A 21,202-nucleotide genomic window follows, 5' to 3' on the forward strand; every position below is an offset into this window, starting at 1 on the left:
TTAGGCAGCTCACAAGATCCAACAATGAAGCACAATGAGGAGAAGACAACCATCTAGCTACTGCTATGGACCCATAGTCCAGGGGTGAACTACTCACTCATCACTCCGGAGGCGACCATGGCGGTGTAGAGTCCTCCGGGAGATGAATCCCCTCTCCGGCGGGGTGCCGGAGGAGATCTCCGGAATCCCCCGAGATGGGATCGGCGGCGGCGGCGGCTCTGGAAGGTTTTCCGTATCGTGGTTTTTTCGCCTCAGGGGTTTCGCGACGGAGGCTTTAAGTAGGCGGAAGGGCAGAGTCGGGGGCCAGACGAGGGGCCCACACCATAGGGCGGCGCGGGCCCCCCCTTGGCCGCGCCGCCTTGTGGTGTCACCACCTCGTGGCCCCACTTCGTATGCTCTTCGGTCTTCTGGAAGCTCCGTGGAAAAATAGGCCCCTGGGTCTTCGTTTCGTCCAATTCCGAGAATATTTCGTTACTAGGATTTCGAAACCAAAAACGACGTAAAACGAGAACCGGCACTTCGGCATCTTGTTAATAGGTTAGTTCCAGAAAATGCACGAATATGACATAAAGTGTGCATAAAACATGTAGGTATCATCAATAATATGGCATAGAACATAAGAAATTATCGATACGTCGGAGACGTATCAAGTACTATGAGATTTAATCAGGGCATTACGACAAAGTACATAGACCGCTATCCAGCATGCATCTATGCCTAAAAAGTCCACTTTCGGGTTATCATCCGAACCCCTTCCAGTATTAAGTTGTAAACAACAGACAATTGCATTAAGTATGGTGCGTAATGTAATCAACACAAATATCCTTAGACAAAGCATCGATGTTTTATCCCTAGTGGCAACAAGACATCCACAACCTTAGAACTTTCACGTCACTCGTCCTGCATTTAATGGAGGCATGAACCCACTATCGAGCATAAATACTCCCTCTTGGAGTCACAAGTATCAACTTGGCCGGAGCCTCTACTAGCAACGGAGAGCATGCAAGAACATAAATAACATATATGATAGATTGATAATCAACTTGACATAGTATTCAATATTCATCGGATCCCAACAAACACAACATGTAGCATTACAAATAGATGATCTTGATCATGATAGGCAGCTCAAAAGATCTAACATGATAGCACAATCAGGAGAAGACAACCATCTAGCTACTGCTATGGACCCATAGTACAGGGGTGGACTACTCACACATCGATCCGGAGGCGATCATGGCGATGAAGAGACCTCCGGGAGATGATTCCCCTCTCCGGCAGGGTGCCGGAGGCGATCTCCCGAATCCCCCGAGATGGGATTGGCGGCGGCTGCGTCTCCGGAAGGTTTTCCGTATCGTGGCTCTCGGTATCGGGGGTTTCGCGACGAAGACTATATGTAGGCGAAAGGGTAGGTCAGGGGGCATCACGAGGGGCCCACACAACAGGCCGGCGCGGCCAGGGCCCAGGCCGCGCCGCCCTAGTGTGTCTCCACCTCGTGGCCCCACTTCGTTTCCTCTTCGGTCTTCTGGAAGCTTCGTGGAAAAATAGAACCCTGGGCGTTGATTTCGTCCAATTCCGAGAATATTTCCTTACTAGGATTTCTGAAACCAAAAACAGCAGAAAACAGACAATCGGCTCTTCGGCATCTCGTCAATAGGTTAGTGCCGGAAAATGCATAATAATGACATAAAATGTGTATAAAACATGTGAGTATCATCATAAAAGTAGCATGGAACATAATAAATTATAGATACGTTTGGGACGTATCAAGCATCCCCAAGCTTAGTTCCTACTCGCCCTCGAGTAGGTAAACGATAACAAAGATAATTTCTGAAGTGACATGCTATCATAATCTTGATCATACTATTGTAAGCATATGAGATGAATGCAGCGATTCGAAGCAATGATGAAGATAATGAGTAAACAAATGAATCATATAGCAAAGACTTTTTACGAATAGTACTTTCAAGACAAGCATCAATAAGACTTGCATAAGAGTTACTCATAAAGCAATAAATTCAAAGTAAAGGCATTGAAGCAACACAAAGGAAGATATAAGTTTCAGCGGTTGCTTTCAACTTCAACATATTTATCTCATGGATAATTGTCAACACAAAGTAATATAACAAGTGCAATAGGTAAACATGTAAGAATCAATGCACACAGTTTACACAAGTGTTTGCTTCTAAGATAGAAGGAATAGGTAAACTGACTCAACAATAAAGTAAAATATAGGCCCTTCGCAGAGGGAAGCATGGATTACTATATTTGTGCTTGAGCTTTTCATTTTAAAAACAAGAAACAATTTTGTCAACGGTAGTAATAAAGCATATGTGTTATGTATAAGATATCTTATAAGTTGCAAGCCTCATGCATAGTATACGAATAGTGCTCGCACCTTGTCCTAATTAGCTTGGATTAACACGGATTATCATTGCATAACATATGTTTCAACCAAGTGTCACAAAGGGGTACCTCTATGCCTCCTGTATAGAGGTCTAAGGAGAAAGCTCGCATTGGATTTCTCGCTTTTGATTATTCTCAACTTAGACATCCATACCGGGACAACATAGACAACAGATAATGGACTCCTCTTTAATGCATAAGCATTCAACAACAGATAATATTCTCATAAGAGATTGAGGATTAGTTGTCCAAATTGAAACTTCCACCATGAATCATGGCTTTAGTTAGCGGCCCAATGTTCTTCTCTAACAAGTATGCATACTCAAACCATTTGATCATGAAAATCGCCCTTACTTCGGACAAGACGAACATGCATAGCAACTCACATGATATTCAACAAAGGTAAAAGTTGATGGCGTCCCCAGAAACATGGTTACCGCTCAACAAGCAACTTATTAAGAAATAAGACACATAAGTACATATTCTTCACCACAATAGTTTTTAAAGCTATTTGTCCCATGAGCTATATATTGTAAAGGCAAAGAATAGAAATTTAAAGGTAGCACTCAAGTAATGTACTTTGGAATGGCGGAGAAATACCATGTGGTAGGTAGGTATGGTGGACACAAATGGTATAGTATTTGGCTCAAGGATTTGGATGCACGAGAAGAATTCCTCTCAATACAAGGCTAGGCTAGCAAGGTTGTTTGAAGCAAACTCGAGTATAAAAGGTGCAGCAAAGCTCACATATGAACATATTGTAACTATTATAAGACTTTACATTGTCTCCTTGTTGTTCAAACACCTTAACTAGAAAATATCTAGACTCTAGAGATCAATCATGCAAACCAAATTTTAACAAGCTCTATGTAGTTATTCATTAATAGGTACAAGGTACATGATGCAAGAGCTTAAACATGCTCTATATGAGCACAACAATTGCCAAGTATCACATTATTCAAGACATTATACCATTTACCACATGCGGCATTTTCCGTTTCCAACCATATAGCAATTAATGAAATAGTCCAACTTTCGCAATGAACATTAAAGATAAAGCTAAGAACATATGTGTTCATACGAAACAGCGGAGCGTGTCTCTCTCCCAAACAAAGAATGCTAGGATCCGATCTTATTCAAAAAAAACAAAAACAAAAACAAACAGACGCTCCAAGCAAAGCACATAAGATGTGACGGAATAAAAATATAGTTTCACTAGAGGTGACCTGATAAGTTGTCGATGAAGAAGGGATGCCTTGGGCATCCCCAAGCTTAGACGCTTAGGTCTTCTTAAAATATGCAGGGATGAACCACGGGGGCATCCCCAATCTTAAACTCTTCACTCTTCTTGATCATATTGTATCATCCTCCTCTCTTGACCCTTGAAAACTTCCTCCACACCAAACTTAAAACAAACTCATTAGAGGGTCGAGTGCATAATTCATATATTCAGAGGTGACATAATCATTCTTAACACTTCTGGACATTGCACAAAGCTACTGAAAGTTAATGGAACAAAGAAATCCATCAAACATAGCAAAACAGGCAATGTGAAATAAAAGGCAGAATCTGTCAAAACATAACAGTCCGTAAAGACGAATTTTTTAGAGGCACCAGACTTGCTCAGATGAAAATGCCCAAATTGAATGAAAGTTGCGTACATATCTGAGGATCACGCACGTAAATTGGCAGATTTTTCTGAGTTACCTACGGAGAACCATACCCAAATTCGTGACAGCAATAAATCTGTTTCTGCGCAGTAATCCAAATCTAGTATTGACTTTACTATCAAAGACTTTACTTGGCACAACAATGCAATAAAATAAAGATAAGGAGAGGTTGCTACAGTAAGAACAACTTCCAAGACTCAAATATAAAACAAAAGTGCAGAAGTAAAATAATGGGTTGTCTCCCATAAGCGCTTTTATTTAACGCCTTTCAGCTAGGCGCAGAAAGTGTGAATCAAGTGTTATCAAGAGATGAAGCATCGACAGAGGAGTTTGGAGTTTTCTCAACTATACATGTTATCTTATCTATGTAAGTTTCAGAGGCTACTTTTTCATTACTCTTAGGCTTGCTATTCTCATCAAACAAATTTTCAGGAACAAGCCAACCATAGTTAATTTCTAGAGCTTCATGCATTCCTAGGAGCTTGCTAGGTATTGGTACTTTAATTTCCTCTCCATCATTAACATTACTAGTGTACCTTATTCTATCCATGTCCATCTTTTCAAGTGTTCTTTTAAATTCAGGGAACAAACCAAGCCTCTTATGCTTGATAAAAACTTTTCTAGCTTCTTTAGCTATATCTTCAAATTCTCTAACAAGGACTTTTGAAACAAAATCTCTCTTTTCTCCCATCTCCATATCAGAAAGTGTAAGAAATATATGTTGTATTATGGGATTGAGATTAACAATTTAGTTTCCAACATGTGTACTAAACAAGCAGAAGCACTTTCATAAGTAGGAGCAACTTTTAATAATGGTATATCTTCAAAATCTTCATCCATACTAACATGGGTGAAAAAATATTCTATATTATCTCTTCCAATGATAGACCCTTGTCCTACCGGTATTTTTTTTAGAGTGTACTTAGGAGGAAACATGATGAAATAAACAATAGGTAAATAAAGTAAATGCAAGTAACTAATTTTTTTGTGTTTTTAATATAGAGAACAAGACAGTAAATAAAGTAAAGCTAGCAACTAATTTTTTTGTGTTTTGTTTTAGTGCAGCAAACAAAGTAGTAAATAAAGTAAAGTAAAGCAAGACAAAAACAAAGTAAAGTGATTGGAAGTGGAAGACTCCCCTTGCAGCGTGTCTTGATCTCCCCGGCAACGGCGCCAGAAAACAGTCTTGATGCGCGTGAGACACACGTCCGTTGGGAACCCCAAGAGGAAGGTGTGATGTGCACAGCAGTAAGTTCTCCCTCGAAAAGAAACCAAGGTTTATCGAACCGAGTAGGAGCCAAGAAGCACGTTGAAGGTTGTTGGTGGCGGAGTGTAGTGCGGCGCAACACCGGGGATTCCGGCGCCAACGTGGAACCCGCACAACACAATCACAGTACTTTGTCCCAACGTAACGGTGAGGTTGTCAATCTCACCGGCTTGCCGTAAACAAAGGATTAGATGTATAGTGTGGATGATGATGATTGTTTGCGAAGAACGAGTAAAGAACAATTGCGGTAGATTGTATTTCGGATGTAAAGAATAGGACCGGGGTCCACAGTTCACTAGTGGTGTCTCTCCCATAAGATAAACAGATGTTGGGTGAACAAATTACGGTTGGGCAATTGACAAATAAAGAAGGCATAACAATGCACATACATATATCATGATGAGTACTATGAGATTTAATCGGGGCATTACGACAAAGTACATAGACCGCTATCCAAAGCATGCATCTATGACTAAAAAGTCCACTTTCGAGGTTATCATCCGAACCCCTTCCGGTATTAAGTTGTAAACAACGAGACAATTGCATTAAGTATGGTGCGTAATGTAATCAACACAAATATCCTTAGACAAAGCATCGATGTTTTATCCCTAGTGGCAACAAGCACATCCACAACCTTAGAACTTTCCGTCACTCGTCCCGGATTTAATGGAGGCATGAACCCACTATCGAGCATAAATACTCCCTCTTGGAGTCACAAGTATCAACTTGGCCAGAGCCTCTACTAGCAACGGAGAGCATGCAAGAACATAAATAACATATATGATAGATTGATAATCAACTTGACATAGTATTCAATATTCATCGGATCCCAACAAACACAACATGTAGCATTACAAATAGATGATCTTGATCATGATAGGCAGCTCAAAAGATCTAACATGATAGCACAATGAGGAGAAGACAACCATCTAGCTACTGCTATGGACCCATAGTCCGGGGGTGGACTACTCACACATCGATCCGGAGGCGATCATGGCGATGAAGAGACCTCCGGGAGATGATTCCCCTCTCTGGCAGGGTGCCGGAGGCGATCTCCTGAATCCCTCGAGATGGGATTGGCGGCGGCTGTGTCTCTGGAAGGTTTTCCTTATCGTGGCTCTCGGTACTGGGGGTTTCGTGACGAAGACTATATGTAGGCGAAAGGGTAGGTCAGGGGGCGTCACGAGGGGCCCACACAACAGGCCGGCGCGGCCAGGGCCCAGGCCGCGCCGCCCTAGTGTGTCGCCACCTCGTGGCCCCACTTTGTTTCCTCTTCGGTCTTCTGGAAGCTTCGTGGAAAAATAGGACCCTGGGCGTTGATTTCGTCCAATTCCGAGAATATTTCCTTACTAGGATTTCTAAACCAAAAACAGCAGAAAACAACGAATCGGCTCTTCGGCATCTCGTCAATAGGTTAGTGCCGGAAAATGCATAATAATGACATAAAATGTGTATAAAGCATGTGAGTATCATCATAAAAGTAGCATGGAACATAAGAAATTATAGATACGTTTGGGACGTATCAAGCATCCCCAAGCTTAGTTCCTACTCGCCCTCGAGTAGGTAAACGATAACAAAGATAATTTCTGAAGTGACATGCTATCATAATCTTGATCATACTATTGTAAGCATATGAGATGAATGCAGCGATTCGAAGCAATGATGAAGATAATGAGTAAACAAATGAATCATATAGCAAAGACTTTTTATGAATAGTACTTTCAAGACAAGCATCAATAAGACTTGCATAAGAGTTACTCATAAAGCAATAAATTCAAAGTAAAGGCATTGAAGCAACACAAAGGAAGATATAAGTTTCAGCGGTTGCTTTCAACTTCAACATATTTATCTCATGGATAATTGTCAACACAAAGTAATATAACAAGTGCAATAGGTAAACATGTAAGAATCAATGCACACAGTTTACACAAGTGTTTGCTTCTAAGATAGAAGGAATAGGTAAACTGACTCAACAATAAAGTAAAATATAGGCCCTTCGCAGAGGGAAGCATGGATTACTATATTTGTGCTAGAGATTTTCATTTTGAAAACAAGAAACAATTTTGTCAACGGTAGTAATAAAGCATATGTGTTATGTATAAGATATCTTATAAGTTGCAAGCCTCATGCATAGTATACTAATAGTGCTCGCACCTTGTCCTAATTAGCTTGGATTAACACGGATTATCATTGCATAACATATGTTTCAACCAAGTGTCACAAAGGGGTACCTCTATGCCTCCTGTACAGAGGTCTAAGGAGAAAGCTCGCATTGGATTTCTCGCTTTTGATTATTCTCGACTTAGACATCCATACCGGGACAACATAGACAACAGATAATGGACTCCTCTTTAATGCATAAGAATTCAACAACAGATAATATTCTCATAAGAGATTGAGGATTAGTTGTCCAAACTGAAACTTCCACCATGAATCATGGCTTTAGTTAGCGGCCCAATGTTCTTCTCTAACAGTATGCATACTCAAACCATTTGATCATGAAAATCGCCCTTACTTCGGACAAGACGAACATGCATAGCAACTCACATGATATTCAACAAAGGTAAAAGTTGATGGCGTCCCCAGAAACATGGTTACCGCTCAACAAGCAACTTATTAAGAAATAAGACACATAAGTACATATTCTTCACCACAATAGTTTTTAAAGCTATTTGTCCCATGAGCTATATATTGTAAAGGCAAAGAATAGAAATTTAAAGGTAGCACTCAAGTAATGTACTTTGGAATGGCGGAGAAATACCATGTGGTAGGTAGGTATGGTGGACACAAATGGCATAGTATTTGGCTCAAGGATTTGGATGCACGAGAAGAATTCCTCTCAATACAAGGCTAGGCTAGCAAGGTTGTTTGAAGCAAACTCGAGTATAAAAGGTGCAGCAAAACTCACATATGAACATATTGTAACTATTATAAGACTTTACATTGTCTCCTTGTTGTTCAAACACCTTAACTAGAAAATATCTAGACTCTAGAGATCAATCATGCAAACCAAATTTTAACAAGCTCTATGTAGTTATTCATTAATAGGTACAAGGTACATGATGCAAGAGCTTAAACATGATCTATATGAGCACAACAATTGCCAAGTATCACATTATTCAAGACATTATACCATTTACCACATGCGGCATTTTCCGTTTCCAACCATATAGCAATGAATGAAATAGTCCAACTTTCGCAATGAACATTAAAGATAAAGCTAAGAACATATGTGTTCATACGAAACAGCGGAGCGTGTCTCTCTCCCAAACAAAGAATGCTAGGATCCGATCTTATTCAAACAAAACAAAACAAAAACAAACAGACGCTCCAAGCAAAGCACATAAGATGTGACGGAATAAAAATATAATTTCACTAGAGGTGACCTGATAAGTTGTCGATGAAGAAGGGATGCCTTGGGCATCCCCAAGCTTAGATGCTTGGGTCTTCTTAAAATATGCAGGGATGAACCACGGGGGCATCCCCAATCTTAAACTCTTCACTCTTCTTGATCATATTGTATCATCCTCCTCTCTTGACCCTTGAAAACTTCCTCCACACCAAACTTAAAACAAACTCATTAGAGGGTCGATTGCATAATTCATATATTCAGAGGTGACATAATCATTCTTAACACTTCGGACATTGCACAAAGCTACCGAAAGTTAATGGAACAAAGAAATCCATCAAACATAGCAAAACGAGCAATGCGAAATAAAAGGCAGAATCTGTCAAAACAGAACAGTCCAGTAAAGACGAATTTTTCAGGGGCACTTAACTTGCTCAGATGAAAATGCTCAAATTGAATGAAAGTTGCGTACATATCCGAGGATCACGCACGTAAATTGGCAGATTTTTCCGAGTTACCTACAGAGAACCCTGCCCAAATTCGTGACAGCAAGAAATCTGTTTCTGCGCAGTAATCCAAATCTAGTATTGACTTTACTATCAAAGACTTTACTTGGCACAACAATGCGATAAAATAAAGATAAGGAGAGGTTGCTACAGTAGTAATAACTTCCAAGACTCAAATATAAAACAAAAGTACTGTAGTAAAATCATGGGTTGTCTCCCATAAGCGCTTTTATTTAACGCCTTTCACCTAGGCGCAGAAAGTGTGAATCAAGTGTTATCAAGAGATGAAGCATCGACAGAGGAGTTTGGAGTTTTCTCAACTATACATGTTATCTTATCTATGTAAGTTTCAGAGGCTCCTTTTTCATTACTCTTAGGCTTGCTATTCTCATCAAACAAATTTTCAGGAACAAGCCAACCATAGTTATTTTCTAGAGCTTCATGCATTCCTAGGAGCTTGCTAGGTATTGGTACTTTAATTTCCCCTCCATCATTAACATTAATAGTGTACCCTATTCTATCCATGTCCATCTTTTCAAGTGTTTTTTTAAAATCAGGGAACAAACCAAGCCTCTTATGCTTGATAAAAACTTTTCTAGCTTCTTTAGCTATATCTTCAAATTCTCTAACAAGGACTTTTAAAACAAAATCTCTCTTTTCTCCCATCTCCATATCAGAAAGTGTAAGAAACATATGTTGTATTATGGGATTGAGATTAACAATTTAGTTTCCAACATGTGTACTAAACAAGCAGAAGCACTTTCATAAGTAGGAGCAACTTTTAATAATGGTATATCTTCAAAATCTTCATCCATACTAACATGGGTGAAAAATTATTCTATATTATCTCTTCCAATGATAGACCCTTGTCCTACCGGTATTTTTTTTAGAGTGTACTTAGGAGGAAACATGATGAAATAAACAATAGGTAAATAAAGTAAATGCAAGTAACTAATTTTTTTGTGTTTTTAATATAGAGAACAAGACAGTAAATAAAGTAAAGCTAGCAACTAATTTTTTTGTGTTTTGTTTTAGTGCAGCAAACAAAGTAGTAAATAAAGTAAAGTAAAGCAAGACAAAAACAAAGTAAAGTGATTGGAAGTGGAAGACTCCCCTTGCAGCGTGTCTTGATCTCCCCGGCAACGGCGCCAGAAAACAGTCTTGATGCGCGTGAGACACACGCCCGTTGGGAACCCCAAGAGGAAGGTGTGATGTGCACAGCAGTAAGTTTTCCCTCAGAAAGAAACTAAGGTTTATCGAACCAGTAGGAGCCAAGAAGCACGTTGAAGGTTGTTGGTGGAGGAGTGTAGTGCGGCGCAACACCGAGGATTCCGGCGCCAACGTGGAACTCGCACAACACAATCACGAGTACTTTGCCCCAACGTAACAGATGAGGTTGTCAATCTCACCGGCTTGTCGTAAATAAAGGATTAGATGTATAGTGTGGATGATGATGATTGTTTGCGAAGAACAAGTAAAGAACAATTGCAGTAGATTGTATTTCGGATGTAAAGAATAGGACCGGGGTCCACAGTTCACTAGTGGTGTCTCTCCCATAAGATAAACGAGATGTTGGGTGAACAAATTACGGTTGGGCAATTGACAAATAAAGAAGGCATAACAACGCACATACATATATCATGATGAGTACTATGAGATTTAATCGGGGCATTACGACAAAGTACATAGACCGCTATCCGAGCATGCATCTATGCCTAAAAAGTCCACTTTCGGGTTATCATCCGAACCCCTTCCAAGTATTAAGTTGTAAACAACGAGACAATTAAGTATGGTGCGTAATGTAATCAACACAAATATCCTTAGACAAAGCATCGATGTTTTATCCCTAGTGGCAACAAGCATATCCACAACCTTAGAACTTTCCGTCACTCGTCCCGGATTTAATGGAGGCATGAACCCACTATCGAGCATAAATACTCCCTCTTGGAGTCACAAGTATCAACTTGGCCGAGCCTCTACTAGCAACGGAGAGCATGCAAGAACATAAATAACATATATGATAGATTGATAATCAACTTGACATAGTATTCAATATTCATCGGATCCCAACAAACACAACATGTAGCATTACAAATAGATGATCTTGATCATGATAGGCAGCTCACAAGATCTAACATGATAGCACAATGAGGAGAAGACAATCATCTAGCTACTGCTATGGACCCATAGTCCAGGGGTGGACTACTCACACATCGATCCGAAGGCGATCATGGCGATGCAGAGACCTCCGGGAGATGATTCCCCTCTCCGGCAGGGTGCCGGAGGCGATCTCCTGAATCCCCCGAGATGGGATTGGCGGCGGCTGCGTCTCTGGAAGGTTTTCCGTATCGTGGCTCTCGGTACTGGGGGTTTCGCGACGAAGACTATATGTAGGCGGAAAGGTAGGTCAGGGGCGTCACGAGGGGCCCACACAACAGGCCGGCGCGGCCAGGGCCCAGGCCGCGCCGCCCTAGTGTGTCGCCACCTCGTGGCCCCACTTCGTTTCCTCTTCGGTCTTCTGGAAGCTTCGTGGAAAAATAGGACCCTGAGCGTTGATTTCGTCCAATTCCGAGAATATTTCCTTACTAGGATTTCTGAAACCAAAAACAGCAGAAAACAAGAATCGGCTCTTCGGCATCTCGTCAATAGGTTAGTGCCGGAAAATGCATAATAATGGCATAAAATGTGTATAAAACATGTGAATATCATCATAAAAGTAGCATGGAACATAAGAAATTATAGATACGTTTGGGACGTATCAAACACCCAAATCCAGCACCACACGTACATACTCACAACGTACATTTTAGAGGTCGGGGTTTTAAGATTGATGGAACCACCATTGTTACCTCATTGTCAAGAAGATTGGCTTTCAGTGAGAAAATATCCCGTTTTAATGAGGCATAAAGCTAAATCCAAGAAATCTAGATCCTTCGAGATCCTTTCTCGTTCAACAAAAATAAAAATAAAACAGTAAAAAGAGGGGATACCTTTCTCCTAGCTATCGTGACCACGTGTTGGCTCTCAATTTGTTTTTTTTCCTGACTAAACATAACTTCATTTTAAATCGCGTGGAGACTAGCCATCACTAGTGCTTTATCCATCTTGAATTCGAACATTAACTCTATCTCTCGTTTGGTTAAACAAACTTAGTCATTAATTTCTCTTAGGAAAAAATGGAAGCACAACCTACACGCGTACATATATGCACACTTATATAGCACCTACTAAACAAAGTCTTTCCTCTCAAAGAAAAACCCTAGCCACCCCACGAAGCTCATCCTCATTGGCGCGACTCTATTATCTCTTTCACCTCCGTTGATAGGTCTCGATGCCAGGAGACATCATGGATATTTTTGGTCACGAAGGATGTTTGTACCGTTCGTATGGGTGGTGGAGGCGACAACATGGTGGAATAAGGACCTCCGGACATCTCTTTGTCACGGTAGTGTTGATTCATGTGTCACCGTAGGGCGCATGAGGGTTTGATTACTCGTATTTGATTTGTTGGTTCTGGGAGGAAGTCGTCAACCATGGTGTTTCGTGGTGGCACTACTGGTCATGTCAATATGTTTCTGCTACGATGACGATAAGGGAGTGGGTCTCCTTGTCCGACATTCGCCATCTTCTCCTAGATGCAGTGCTAACGGCTTGTGCGAATCAGAGAAGGCAGCGAATTCCCCCTTAAATGTGTTTGTAAGTTTATTTTTTGTCAGGGGTGTTCTTGTAAAAAATCGGTCTTGATTTAACATAGGAGGGCCACGAAAATTACTTCTTTTATGGACAGAGCTACGAACATTAAAAAGTGTCTAGATACATCTAAATTTAAACATATTTACGACATCCTTTTATAAACAGAGCTAATAACATTTACTACTTAAAATCGTTTTTTATTGTCCTTAAACATAGTGCAACACAACACGCAATTTTTTTTTTGATAAAGGATGCTTTATTACTTTTGAGGAAGCAATTACATCCAGCCTCTGCATAACCAGGATGCACACAGCCGTTTTTGAGTCTCGAGTCCAAAAAAGATGCCAAACTAAAAAATGTCTAGGCGAAATACATATCGGAACGATGAATCATATAACGCCTAAGGTGTGGGTGGGGCTTCAATCCGTAGACTATGCTGCCACCCATGTAGGGAAAAAGTATCCCTCGCCGTAGCCTCCAATCGTGTACAGACCTCCGTAAATAGGTCTCGGTTCTCCATGCGCCGAAGAGGTAACCATGAACGAAGAATCCCCGTACATCCGTAGATGACCTGCAACAAGGAGAAGTTTTTGTCATTAAAAATCTTGTCATTTCTACTCAGCCAAAGCGCCCAGATAACTGCTAGCGCCCCCACCCTAAGAAGCAACTTGATCCTTGAATCTATTCCATGAAGCCAATTACCAAAGACATTGGCTACACTAGTGGGAGGATACAAGGTAGACGCTACTTGGATGACAGACCAAATAGATCTCGCAAACTGGCACCGGAAGAAGAGGTGTTTAATAGTTTCATCATGATGACAAAAAACACATCTAGTACTTCCGTGCCAATTCCGCTTAACAAGATTGTCTTTGGTGAGGATGACTCCTCGACGAAGATACCATCCAAATATTTTTATTTTTAATGGTATCTTCATCTTCCAAATTTTCTTATTGTTATCAACTGGTATATCAGAATGAAGTATGGCGCTATATAAAGATTTTACCGAAAAAGAGCCATCTACATGTAAATTCCACCTAAATTCATCTGGTTCAGGCGACAGGTTAACATCCCCCAACCTCTTAATTAAAGCATTCCATGCCAGTAGCTTTTGTCCTAGCAAAACTCGTCGGAACGTCACATTCGGTGGAGAGGTAGCCATTACTGTGGCAATGGTATCTCCTTTGCGACGAACGATACTATACAACGCAGGATACTGTTCACTTAGAGGTGCATTGTCTAACCAAGCATCTTCCCGTAACCGTATCTCGTGCTCCATTCTTAATTGAGAAAGTACCATGACGAAAAAAGACATTTTTTGTCGCCATTAGACCAGCCCGAAGTGTGAATCTCCAGGTTTCCAAACCACCTGAGATAACGTCTTGGAGCCGATATACTTTCTCCGAAGAATAGTTTGCCAAATCCCATCCTCGGTAAGGAGTTTAAAAGCCATTTACCCGGCAAGGCTGAGTTCTTGACTTCCGGGTCATGAACTCCAAGCCCGCCTTGATCTTTGGGACTACAAACTACACTCCATTTAACCGATCGATATTTCTTTTTCTCGCTATCACCTTGCCAAAAGAATCTGGATCGATAATAATCGAGTTTATGAAGAATTCCTTTTAGCAAAAGGAAGAATGATAACATATACGATACCATATTTGTCGATATCGAATTAATGAGTACCAATCTTCCTCCCAGGGATAGCAATTTGCCTTTCCAACTACTAAGGCGTTTCTGTAATCTTTCTTCTACAATTTTCCATTCAGCAATCGTGAGTCTCCGGTAGTGAATTGGAATACCCAAATAGCGAATAGGAAATTGGCCTTGCCCACAACCGAACAACTCTGTATATAGAGTTGTATCATCTTGAGCATCACCGAAACAGAACAATTCACTTTTATGGAAATTAATTTTCAATCCCGACAACTGCTCAAAATACACAACACGCAAATACAGTGAACGAACGAGGTGTCATCAAGAGAATGATCAGTCAATCTTCACGTAATCGCATCACATCACAATCAAACGTTGGCCACGTTGCGGGCAACCATGACGCGAGAGCAACCCCCCACCATCAACGACGTGCGCAAAAGGGCACGAATAAATAAAGAAGAAGAATGAAAAAAGGAGAAAGGAGGGGCAGGACGAGCCAGCGCGGCGCGGCGCGGAGACCGTTGCCCATTTCGCCCTCCCAATCAAACGAACGAACTTGTCTCCCCCCTTCTTCTTCTCCCTGCCGGATCTTCCCAGATCGACCGGGGTTCCGGTGCCGGTGGAGCTGGGAAGCATGGCGAGGACCCTCGACGGCTGCTACTCCGCCAAAGACGTGTCCTACAGGTTCGCCAACTTCCCTCCCTGCTGCCACTCTTCCCGGCCGCTGCCTAATTCGGTCAGGAACCGAGTAGAAGTAGAACCCTAGCTAAGGATGGAGAACCTGGTTTGAATTTTGTCTTGGAATAGTGCTTGGTTCGTGGAACCTTAACTTCTCGATTTGTTTGTCAATGGTCTCTCTACTGTCCACAAGGATTGATCTGCCTGACGTGATTGTCCGGATTTATATTACAGTACTGTTGCGGTGTTGCTGGGTTCAGATAGATAGTAGAGGATGGATGCTGAATCGCTTGGTTCTAGACTTCTAGTTACTTCTGGGTGCTAGCTAGGGACTCAGAAGCAGTCTAGCAGGTTGGTTGGTTCGGTTCGGAGCAAGTGAAGCGAATCATCATTGGCCTTTTCTTGCAAAAGCGGCCATGATCTGTCAGAATACTGGTACAGTAGTAGTAACTTGGAAAGAGGAACCGAACAAGTGCAGGCTAACGTTGTCTGCTTTGGCTCTATTCCCAGCAAGGGAAGTGAATCATCACTGGCCCTCTGCTTCTTGCAAGTGATCATGATCTGTGAAAAATTATACAACTTGACAAGAGGAACTGATGTGACATTTTGAGTGCAGGCCAGCCTTGCCTGCTGATAGTGGATACATGATTAAGTCCCAGATAAATGGTATGGACGTAATTAAACTTCTGGATGCATACAGAAAAAAAAACAGAGTTGTCGTTTCTGTGAATGCGAAATTCTTGTGGAAACACTGTGATGGTGGTTTCAGAATTAGAAACAGAAGCTTGTGAGCGAAGAGTTTGAGCTCTTTCGGGAGTTTGTTGCGAGATAGTGTCGCGCTGTGTACAGTGAACCGCCGTCAGCAGATTCAGCTTCTTTTTATAAAAATCTCCTGATTCGTGTTCTCTCTCACGGTTCCTGAACTGTCCTGTACTTTTTTTCCCCTGCAGAAATGCAACAGCAGACCTCCTGCTCAAGTTAGTCAAAGAATAAGTAGTTTCAGATTTGCAAGTGTTTATGGCTAGTTTGATGATGGAAGTTATTTCTTTCTTACTTGCAGTTGTGGATACTGTGGCTATGCATTGAACTTGAGCTCCTCGACAAGGAACACAGCCAACATTGGATCAAAGTATGGAAAGCAGATCAGGAAAGGTGTTATTTCTTTCTATTCGATTGATGAGAGCCGGTTCACTCAAACCGATGAGGTGAGCTGCACGACATACATTCCCTCAACATGTTCCTGGGGTTTCTTCAGAAACAGGACTCGATTGGTCTGCCGCAAGTGCGGTGGTCATATCGGGGACGCTTATGAGGATGAGGACTCCACCTTGTGTGATAGCTTAGATGACACACATACGAGCTCCGATGGCAGCAGCTTGTCTATTCGGAAGAAATATGTTATCAAGATTAATGCACTACAGCCCTCATCCGACGACTCAGGTGTTCCCTCCACCCTATGACAACAATCTTAACTGCTGCGTTGTGGTTCTGCAAATCTGGTATATCCAGCATTAAGAACATCATACTGTTCAGAGCTTTTGAGTGGAATTGGCCATAGTTGATAGTGATTTTTCATTTCTTTTCTGCACAGGCGTACATGTATATTGTTAACAGGAATGTTACATTTTGGGTGTGTGAACGTTACAAAATGAGAGGGTCTTTTTTGTTGTGTGCTTCAGTACATGTGTATATCCTACTACCTGATTGTTTGCACCATGTTTGTGATACTGAATCATCTAGGTGTATCTAGTGTTCAGGTTCATGATGGCCGTTCCTGAAGTTGTTCATGTGGGAGGGAAATCAGCCATCTCTACTGCTTGAGTCATCTTTCTGCCCATACTTGATAGTGATCTTTCATTTACAGTCTTGCACAGGCGTACGTGTATTTTTAGCAGGAGTGCAAAATATTGATTGCCTTAATATCACAAAATGAAGCACTTGTGTGCATCTTGCCTTCAGAGTGTTTGCACCATGTATGCGATACAGAGTCTTCTTGTATCAAGATTTCAGTTTCATGATAGCCCTTCCTTAAGTTGCTCATGTGCAAGGGCCAAATTTGTAGGCATCAAAAGAAGACTGTTGAAATGCTGTTATCTGTCTACTGGATTTTGTCTATCAAAATGGTAAAGGTTATCTTCAGTTCTCTAAGGGCAAATATGATTTGCATACGAGTATACTTTAAATCCAGACAAGACTGATGATCCGCTGTGAATATCAATCTGACTTGGTATACTTGTTGCTTTGCTGATCTGACGGAATGATTGTTTTGTAATCTGTACCATGTCTTCTGAAAAAATAAAAATATTAGTCCATGTTTACCTGTTTTGGATATCTAAAAATAATTCATAAGAAATATGAAAACTGCATATATCTGAATAATCTTTTCACAGTATTCTGCAACTGTTTTGGATATCTAAAATGTGATTCACAGTATTCTGTAGCTTTTTTTTTTTTTGCGATCGTATTCTGTAGCTGTTTTGGTTATCTAAAATACAATTCTCAAATCACAAGAAAATATTATTACTTCGTTTGGATATCTAAACTTTCAAAATGGAGGTTGAACCCCTGACCTGTGCATCAAAATGATGCACATCTAAACTAGATGCAATATTTTGCTCCTACCTTTTTTCATTGCTGAATTTAGGATTCTATGGTTCTCAAGTCATTTCTGTCGACATGTTTTTCACTTTTCTGGTGACACCTCCCAAATGGAAAATTGTCCATGTGGAGAGAAATGCCAACTTCAAATGCAGACTTTCTAGGCTCTAGGTCTTGAATTTCTCAGGATTTGGTGAATTATACTGTGTCACTGTAACCTACTGCAGAGCATTATATGAAAATGAACAATACTGTTGACAAGACAATCAATTAGAACTGAATGGTGAAGTTCTTGCTGCTACTGCCAAGAGGCAAGAGGTAACGTGCATTGTGGATTCGGAAGTATGGTTTGAGCAGAAATAGAGCAAATTGTTTTCCTGCTAGAAAATTTGGTGGTCATCATGAGATTCTTTCGTATTACAAGCTAGACTGATTTAGTTCGTCTGGAGCAATTTACAGTTTGTTCTCTCAAATTCACATCGCAACCTCGACCGTTGTGAATTTTGCACTACATAATGAACAACAATCACGCCAAGTAGACCAAATAGCAAAACAAAAACAAGACAGAATTTGCATACAATTTGGCTGACAGTTCGAAATTCACATTTGAATCTCAACCGCCAGCTCTAACACACTGTTTGACATCAGATAATTAGCTTTCTCGTGATTCAAAATTAACTGTTTGTCACTTAAGATCTCCTAGTGCAGAGAATTAGTATGAGATAAGAAAGCGAACAATTAGCCCACTACTGCCAACTACTGTGAAATCTGAAGAAAGAAATAGTGCTGTGGAAGAGTGAAGCAATAAAGATTACTGAATCGGCAGAAACTCTTGACAGCTGACATTACACACCCAAGATGATTTAGCATGTGTGATTCATTCGCGTTATAAGATACTAGCCTGCAAATTTGTTCGTCCTGAATTAAGTCAATTTATGGCTCGTCTCTGAAATGCAGGCACATACAAAACCGAACTGATGATTTTGCACACCTCTACAGAAGAAACGGCAACCGTCCCAAACACATACGCAGCAGAACACGCGCGACAGGACAACAGTATTTGCACAGAAACAAGCCTGAATTCGACATTCAAGTGCGAACAACTTTGTTTCAGAATTTCACGATACAGTTCGATCTACTACTAAGGAAACAGGGGACTAAACAGGGTGGGATGTATTCATTCCATCTAAGCTTTCTTGACCGCGAGACTCGCAAGCACCGGCGGACAGAAGGAACTGGGATCTGGAGCAGGCGGCAGCGGACGAAGACGAGGGGGATCTAGCCGCCGAAGCCGTAGAGGGTGCGTCCCTGGCGCTTGAGGGCGTAGACGACGTCCATGGCGGTGACGGTCTTCCGCTTGGCGTGCTCGGTGTAGGTGACCGCGTCCCTGATGACGTTCTCGAGGAACACCTTCAGCACGCCCCGCGTCTCCTCGTATATCAGACCGGAGATGCGCTTGACGCCGCCGCGGCGGGCCAGGCGGCGGATGGCCGGCTTGGTGATGCCCTGGATGTTGTCGCGGAGCACCTTGCGGTGGCGCTTGGCGCCGCCCTTGCCCAGCCCCTTGCCTCCCTTGCCGCGGCCCGACATGGCTGACCTTGACTTGCGGTGGTGGCTTGGAGCTTGAGGAGCGGTGGTGCTGGCGGTGGTGGTTTGGAGCTGGGTGATTTGGGGGAAGGGGCGAGCGGCTTATAAGGAGGCCGGAGGTGGGAGGAGGGTAGTGCTACCCGTTCGATGCGTGGGGAATGGACGGCTGGGATGGCGATCCGTGGGCAGATGCCGCGGATCGGTGACGTGGCGGGAGACTCTGCGTGGTAGATTGGCGGGACGGGTCTGCGAATTCGTTCCAGGAGGCGCGAGCTCGAAGTTTTGGCCTGCGGGCGCGGGACTTTGGGGCTTTGGCTTTCCTTTTTTTTTGGGACTTCAGTTTCGGACCAGTACCGAAATTAACTGTTTTAGTTTCTTTGGATCGGGCTACGAATATAAAATTGTTTATCTCGCCTCCTTTGTCCATTTAGATCGGGAGTAGACCCAACCGTCCGACGCATATTTGTTTTCGATAATATTAGAAACATAGTCAAACGTAATTTACAGAGGGTACATAAAATGATAAAAGCTCAATAAAAATAAAATAAATAAACCCTATCTAGCTAGAGCTTGTGCCACTAGCGCCTAATCCTCGTCGGCGAGGTCGACGAAACAATGCCCCCATACTCCCATAGTGCATTTTAGGGTTCTCGGTTAAATTTCCCGAACCTCATCTAGTTCATTTGCAATTTTAGAGCATCTTCAGCCGCGTCCCCCAAAGCGTCCCCCAAAGAGATTTTGGGCGCGCCGGACAAAAAAACCGTTTCAGCCGCGTCCCCCAAAGCCCATTTTTGTCCGGCGCGCCTCCATACGGTGTCCGGCGCCCGGAGCCGTCCCCGTCCCACAGGGGACGCACCGGGCACGTCGGACACAACGAAAAGCGAGGCAGGGAGTGGCGGGGCCGACCCGTCAGCGGCACAGTTAATTTTAACCTAACCGTCGCCTACCTCGCGACGGAAGTTATTCACGCGCAGTGACACACGGCGGCATCTTTGCCTTAATGGCGACGGAGGGGCAGGCGAGACGTCTCGTCGGTGTTGCGCAGCCTCCACGCGTCGCCGGCGTTCGCACGCCACCGCCCGTTCCCGCGCGATCTTCCCGCCTCTTCTCGCCCGTTCCCGCGCTTTCTTCCCGACGCCGGCGTCTATAAAAGTTCTCCCGGCTCAACGGTAGCCACCACACCCCGCCGGCAACAAACACGGCCCTCGTCGCTCCACCGCCGTCTCCTCCACCACCGGTAGCAATGGCGAACCGCCCCGGCGCCGGCCACTTCCCTCCACCGCCGTCCCCTCCACTTGCGGTCCCGGAAACGCAGGTCGACACCGACCCCTCGAGCAACGGCCCGGGAAGAGCGATGGCGTGCACACCATCGGTAGCGGCGGGAGGTGATGCGGCGGCGAGCTCGAGAGCAGCCGGAGGCGGCGCGGGCGGCGGATCCGGCGGCGTTCGCGCCCATGGCCCCGCTGGCGGCGAGGCCGCGGCGGCGGCAGCGTGGCGGGAGCGAGCATGACGCCACCGTTGCGGCGTCCGCCGCCTCGACGAGACGAGGAGGCGCGACGGTGCCGTGCACGGGCGGAGATGGAGCAGCGGTGGGCTGACGAGCGCCAGCGCGGTGAGCGGGAGGCGTTGTACCGTGAACGGCGGGAGTTGATAGAGCGCCGGCGGCGGGAGTCGATCGAGCGCCCGCAGCAGCTGGCGGCGGAGGAGCGTCATCAGCGGGAGGCGGTGATACGTCTCCGACGTATCGATAATTTCTTATGTTCCATGCCACATTGTTGATGATATCTACATG

The 21,202-nt window shown here is 43.2% G+C and overlaps 2 protein-coding genes across 2 annotated transcripts; one reads left to right on the forward strand and one right to left on the reverse strand.

Moving 5' to 3' along the window:
* The first annotated feature begins 15,096 nt into the window (after positions 1-15,096).
* Positions 15,097-16,762, forward strand: LOC124705832 (uncharacterized protein At4g08330, chloroplastic-like). Its single transcript, XM_047237525.1, has 2 exons — positions 15,097-15,231; positions 16,286-16,762. Exons 1-2 carry the CDS (start codon positions 15,182-15,184, stop codon positions 16,683-16,685), a joined length of 450 nt encoding a protein of 149 aa, XP_047093481.1. The 5' UTR covers positions 15,097-15,181; the 3' UTR covers positions 16,686-16,762.
* A 2,253-nt stretch (positions 16,763-19,015) lies between these two features.
* LOC124650447 (histone H4) lies at positions 19,016-19,413 on the reverse strand. Its single transcript, XM_047189969.1, has one exon. It carries the CDS (start codon positions 19,411-19,413, stop codon positions 19,102-19,104), a length of 312 nt encoding a protein of 103 aa, XP_047045925.1. The 3' UTR covers positions 19,016-19,101.
* Positions 19,414-21,202: the final 1,789 nt, after the last annotated feature.

The sequence above is a fragment of the Lolium rigidum genome, chromosome 4 (assembly GCF_022539505.1).
Source record: "Lolium rigidum isolate FL_2022 chromosome 4, APGP_CSIRO_Lrig_0.1, whole genome shotgun sequence".
NCBI lineage: Eukaryota > Viridiplantae > Streptophyta > Magnoliopsida > Poales > Poaceae > Lolium > Lolium rigidum.